At 65.1% G+C, this 5,341-nt stretch overlaps 1 protein-coding gene across 1 annotated transcript; it reads right to left on the bottom strand.

Moving 5' to 3' along the window:
* Nucleotides 1–2,456: 2,456 nt before the first annotated feature.
* Nucleotides 2,457–5,108, bottom strand: FOXL2 (forkhead box L2). Its single transcript, XM_005529600.2, has one exon. It carries the CDS (start codon nucleotides 4,728–4,730, stop codon nucleotides 3,810–3,812), a length of 921 nt encoding a protein of 306 aa, XP_005529657.2. The 5' UTR covers nucleotides 4,731–5,108; the 3' UTR covers nucleotides 2,457–3,809.
* Between the last annotated feature and the right edge of the window lie 233 nt (nucleotides 5,109–5,341).

Below are 5,341 nucleotides of genomic sequence, written 5' to 3' on the forward strand. Positions count from 1 at the left end.
TGATGGGCACCCCTCCCCAGGCCTGAGGCACTGAACTGAGGCCCGGCTGCTGCCGGCAGGACCAGCCCTCCCTCGGGCCGTCGCCCGACAAGCGCCCGGCGAGCACGGTCACGGACGGCGGCCTGCCTCTTCCAGTGTTTTCCCTGCGAGTTTGTATTCAGTGCAGACTCTGTTTGCAAAATACAGAAAACGATTGTGAAAATATCCTACAGGCGCGACGGTCACGGCTGCCCGGGAGCGGCGCGGGGAGCCCGGGCCGAGGGAGAGCAGAGCCCCGGTCGAGCACAGGGAGAGCCCGGCAGAGGGACAGACCCCGGCCGGGCAGGGAGAACGGGAGCACGGCCCTGTCGTCCCCTTCTCTCCCAACGCGCGGCTCCTGCCTCTCGCTATGGGCTCAAGCACAGCGGCACCTTGGTGGAGACAACTCGGAAATTGGAATAGCTCCATTCGCACGACCCTGCCCGGTCCCGGCGTGCCGCCTTCTCTCTCTGCAGCTGGCACGGTCAGGTATCGCTTCACTCAAAGCTGGTGAGCCCCAGCTGCTCCCGGGAGTGCGCCAAGGACGGCCCAGCCTTTGCTTCAGGCCGAACGACGGCACAGCTCAGGAAGGAGCCCGGGGAGGGGCCCGTGGGCCTGTGAAGGGGTCCAGGGAGGTGCTCTCACCCTCCCTTCACCCCGTGCCCACCTCCGGTGGCGGGGGTTTCTCCTTTGGCCTCAACATACCCAGGAGGAAAGTAGCGGTATTGGCGGTACCTCTCTAGTAAGGAGAAAGCAGCCAAAGCCCTGAGCCTTCCGGTGCAAAGCCGCGGTCCTCGGTGCGTGTGAGCGGTGCTACCTCTCCCCTCCACCGCCCGCTCCCACGCGAGGGCCCCGGACAGGTCGGAGGCGCAGAGCAGCGCGCTGCTCCCGCAGAGCCTCCACCGCGCACGGCCTGAGACTCTGTCACATCCTGCGTCTCTGGCATCGGCCTTCGGCCTTCGGCCTCGCGTTCCCCCGGTGCACGGAGCAGTGGCGGCTCCACTCGCAGCGACCCCACTTTCTGCGGAGCCCCTCGGCCGCATCACCGCTCGCAGCGCCCTCCCCGCCTGGTGAGCAGGGCCGGGGGGCTCAGCAGGGCCCCAGGATGGGCCGGCGGGTTCCCCAGAGCCCTTCTGCCCTTCTGTCCCCGCCGAGCGGCAGAGATGCCACCAGTCCCCACGTCTCGCATTGCTTTCTGTGACCGGGCAGGAGGCTCCCGCTTCCTGCCGTGCCGGGAAGCAGCCCCTGGTAGAAGGAAGAGCGCCGGGCCCCCGGGCAAGGGCAAGTGCCAGGCCCCTGTCTGCGGAGCGGAGTGCCAGCCCCTTTAGCGGATTTCACCCCCGGCAGCCCTGTCCGCATCCCCGCTGCTGCCGCGGGGCCGCAGGCCCGGTCCAGGCCGGAGCGGAGCCGCTGGAGCCGGGACGGCAGCGGGCGGGGGCCGCCCCGCATGGCCCATCCTGAGCCCCGGGCCCTCAGGGCTCGCTGCCGACCAGGACGGGCAGGGTCGGAAGCGAGGCCCAGGCCGCTCCCGCAGGCACCGGCCCGGCGAGGGAAGAGAGATCCGCCTGCGGCTCCCGGGCCCGATGGGGCTCAGGCCCCTTAGCAACGTGGTCGGGCCGGCCTCGGGGCGACACGGTACCGCTCTTTTCCTTCCAGGACCACGGCTCCGAAACGAAAACGGAGCCAGGGTCCGGCACAGCCCCAGGCGCTGCCCCGCGGCCTTCGCCGCCGGCGTCCCGGGCCGGGCACACGGGCGAGGTGCCGGCACCTGCCCGGCCCGGAGCCGAGGCGCTCCCGGGCCCGCGGAACCAACGCAACGGGCCCCGAATCTCCTCGGTGCTCCGGACACCAGGAGCGGGGCCGGTGGAGCGCCCAGCAGGGTTCCCGCAGGCCAACCCCGTGCTGAGCACCGGGGAGCGGTGCTCGCAGCCCCGGGCAGGAGCGGTGCAGCCCCGGGCAGGAGCGGTGCAGCCCCGGGCAGGAGCGGTGCAGCCCCGGGCAGGAGCGGTGCAGCCCCGGGCAGGAGCGGTGCAGCCCCGGGCAGGAGCGGTGCTCGCAGCCCCGGGCAGGAGCGGTGCAGCCCCGGGCAGGAGAGATGCTCACAGCCCCGGGCAGGAGCGGTGCTCGCAGCCCCGGGCAGGAGCGGTGCCCAGAGCCCCGGGCAGGAGCGGTGCTCGCAGCCCCGGGCAGGAGCGGTGCTCGCAGCCCCGGGCAGGAGCGGTGCCCAGAGCCCCGGGCAGGAGCGGTGCAGCCCAGGCCGGGAGCGGTGCCCAGAGCCCCGGGCAGGAGCGGTGCCCAGAGCCCCGGGCAGGGGCGGTGCAGCCCAGGCCGGGAGCAGTGCCCGCAGCCCCGGGCAGCCACAGCGCACAGCGCCCGCCCCGCTCCCCGCGCCGCTTTCCCATTCCCAACGCGGAGGAGCGGAGTGAAATAAAACGATATGGAAAGAAGGAAAGGCATTTTATTGGAGACTTTACAATGCTAGAAAGTACAATGAAAGTGCTAGTTCATTCTAGAAAAGTTGGTCCCAAAATGGTACTATGCCACAGCATCTATCTATTTGTTTACACAAACATTTACAAAATCGCTACTAACTGGCCCCTGTTTTGAAATCGCTATTTTTTTCCACATTAATCTATGTAAAATTGAAGGATCGAAACTTTTTAAGAAAAAGGGTGAACATTCAAAAGCAGAACCTACCGGAAAAATCCATTTTGGGCCAGGTTTGGGGGCAAAAAAACTGAAGATAGTTTAAACTTTCATTATTAATAATAATATGCTCACGGAAAAATATCCCAATTTACAGGAAAGCGTCTCTCTTTTTTTTTTTTTTCTTTTAATAACATCAAAATAATTTTTTTAGACCTGTATAAAATTACGTTTAAGACCTCAGAGGACATTGTCTCCTTTAAAAAATATATTTATCGCAGCTGAAACGTGCCACGAGTGACCCTGGCGGGTTCTGTTTGTCGGTTTCTATTAACCAGCAATATCGCACATCTGCTGTTACAGCAGTCCCCACGTAAAGTACTTTTTTAACGACAAGCCACAGCTCGGAAGAAGCGCAGTGCTTTGCAGAGCGAGGAAGAAGACAGAGGGGATGAACAGAAGGAGGAAGACGAGCAACTCGGGCACACGGTGGTGTTTAGGCCCCGCCAGCCCCGCACCGCACGCGTGAAAATGCCTCCGCTATTTACAAATCTCCGCTTTACTCTCCCCATGGCTGAGCCCGAAAAGATTTCGGCCGAATTACAAAGGAGCATAATTTGGAGGGCTGAACAACCAATTTTTGATTAGATGCATTCCCCCCCGCCACCAAAAAAAAGCCAAACAAAAAAAAACCAAACAAAACACAAAAAAACACCATACAGAAAACAAAAAAAAACCAAACCAAACCAAACAAAACAAATTAAAAGAAAACAAAAAAAACAACCAAAGCAAACAAACCGAAACCAAAAAATCTCTCACCAAACCCAGCAACTCACAAAGCCACACAGACGAGCAGAGAAACTCCCGGTGAATCCCCGCTCGGCCGGAGACAGGCGGCCGGAGCAGCCCCGCGGGGAAGCCCCACACTTACACTGCCTTCTTCTCACGGAGGGACGGCTCCTACACTGACACTACACGCGGGGAAAGGCTGCTATTTCCCCACGGTGAGAGTTTGGGCACAGAGAGAGGGAAGTCCGTGGCTAGAGAAGAGGAGGAGAGCCACGGAGCGCAGGGGAACGCGCCGGGGCAGGAGAGGGGCAAGCGGGGCCGGTGCATTTCTGTGACGGCGGCTGGCCGGAGCCTCCCTAGATGTCTATGCGGGAGTGCAGGGCGCTGTGTTTGCTGTCATGCTCCCAGTACGAACAGTGCATCATGGACAGCTCGGCGGGCTGGCGGGCGCAGGCAAACTGGAGGCCGGCTCCGTTTGCCGCCGGGGCCGCGGGCGGCGCAGGGCTGGCCGGGCTCAGCTGCTGGGGGTGGTGGGCGTGCGGGTGGTGGTGGTGGTGGCCCATGCCGTTGTAGGAGTTCACCATGCTGGGCAGCGCCATGCTCTGCACCCTCGAGTAGGGGCTGTAGGACGCCGGGCCCGAGAGTCCTTTCACATTGACGGGGCTGACGTTCCCACCAGACATCTGGCAGGACGTGTAGGGCATGGGCGCGGGGGGCTGCGCCAGCGGCCACGAGTTGTTCATGAAGGTGGACTGCAAGTACTTGGGCGGGGACAGGTAGCCGTAGCTGTCGGGGCCGAAGAGAGTCTTGCCAGGCTGGAAGTGGGTCGGAGGAGGTCGGAAAGGCCGTTTCATCCTTCGTCTCCTGCGGTAGTTGCCCTTCTCGAACATGTCCTCGCAGGCGGGGTCCAGGGTCCAGTAGTTGCCCTTGCGCTCGCCGCCGCCCTCCCGGGGCACCTTGATGAAGCACTCGTTGAGGCTGAGGTTGTGGCGGATGCTGTTCTGCCAGCCTTTCTTGTTCTTCTCGTAGAAAGGGAACTTGCTGATGATGTACTGGTAGATCCCGGACAGCGTGAGCCTCTTCTCCGCGCTCTCCCGAATGGCCATGGCGATCAGGGCCACGTAGGAATAGGGGGGCTTCTGCGACGGGTCCGGCTTCTCGGGGCCCTTGTCCGAGCTCAGCTCCTCTTTGCCCCGATCCGGCTCCTTGCTGCCGCCGGTGTCATGAGCCAGCAGCGCCACCGTGTCCTCCTGTCCGTCCGGGTAGTTGCTCATCATGGTGCCCCGCGCCCGCAGCCCGTGGCGTCCAGCGCCGCGCGGTGCGGAGCGCTGCCCGCTGCACGGAGCCCGCTGCCGGCGGCCGTCCCGCTCCGCTCCGCGCTGGCCGGGACGGGGCCGAAGCCGGAGTAGAAGCCGGGACCCGGACGGAGAGCGGGAGGAGCCTCTCGCGGCGCCGCTGGTCCGTGCAGCGCGGCGGCGGCGGCGTCCCTGCCCCCGCGGGCTCCGCTCCCCTCTGCCGCGGCGGCCGGGCTCTTTTCTGATTTGTATGGGCCCGGCCGAGTTCCGCTTTCGTCAGGAGCCCGCTCCCCTATCGCGGCCGGGCCGCTGGGCACGGCCGAGTTCAGCCTGCAGTCACGGCGCCGCGCTCAGCCCCGCGCACACGCGGCCCGACGGGGCCCCGCGGAGCGGAGCGGACCCGCCCCGGCCCGGCCGCGCCGCCGGGGGCGGGGGGAGGCGGGGGGCGGTGTCCGGGGGGCGCTGGGGGAGCCTCCGCCGCCCACCCCGGAGCCCGGCGGGGCCGCGCTCCCCTCCCGCCCGGCGCTGGGTGCGAAGGGGTGTGCCCGCGGCGCTCGCCTTGCCACGGCGGCTTGTCACACGTCCAGCAGCAC

This window comes from Pseudopodoces humilis, chromosome 11 (assembly GCF_049639895.1).
Source record: "Pseudopodoces humilis isolate 2021_Gansu_Grassland_sample_001 chromosome 11, ASM4963989v1, whole genome shotgun sequence".
In the NCBI taxonomy this organism is placed as follows: Eukaryota; Metazoa; Chordata; class Aves; order Passeriformes; family Paridae; genus Pseudopodoces; species Pseudopodoces humilis.

Excerpts from the sequence above, each read along its gene's own strand:
- FOXL2 (XM_005529600.2), bottom strand. The coding sequence starts at position 4,730 with ATGATGAGCAACTACCCGGACGGACAGGAGGACACGGTGGCGCTGCTG.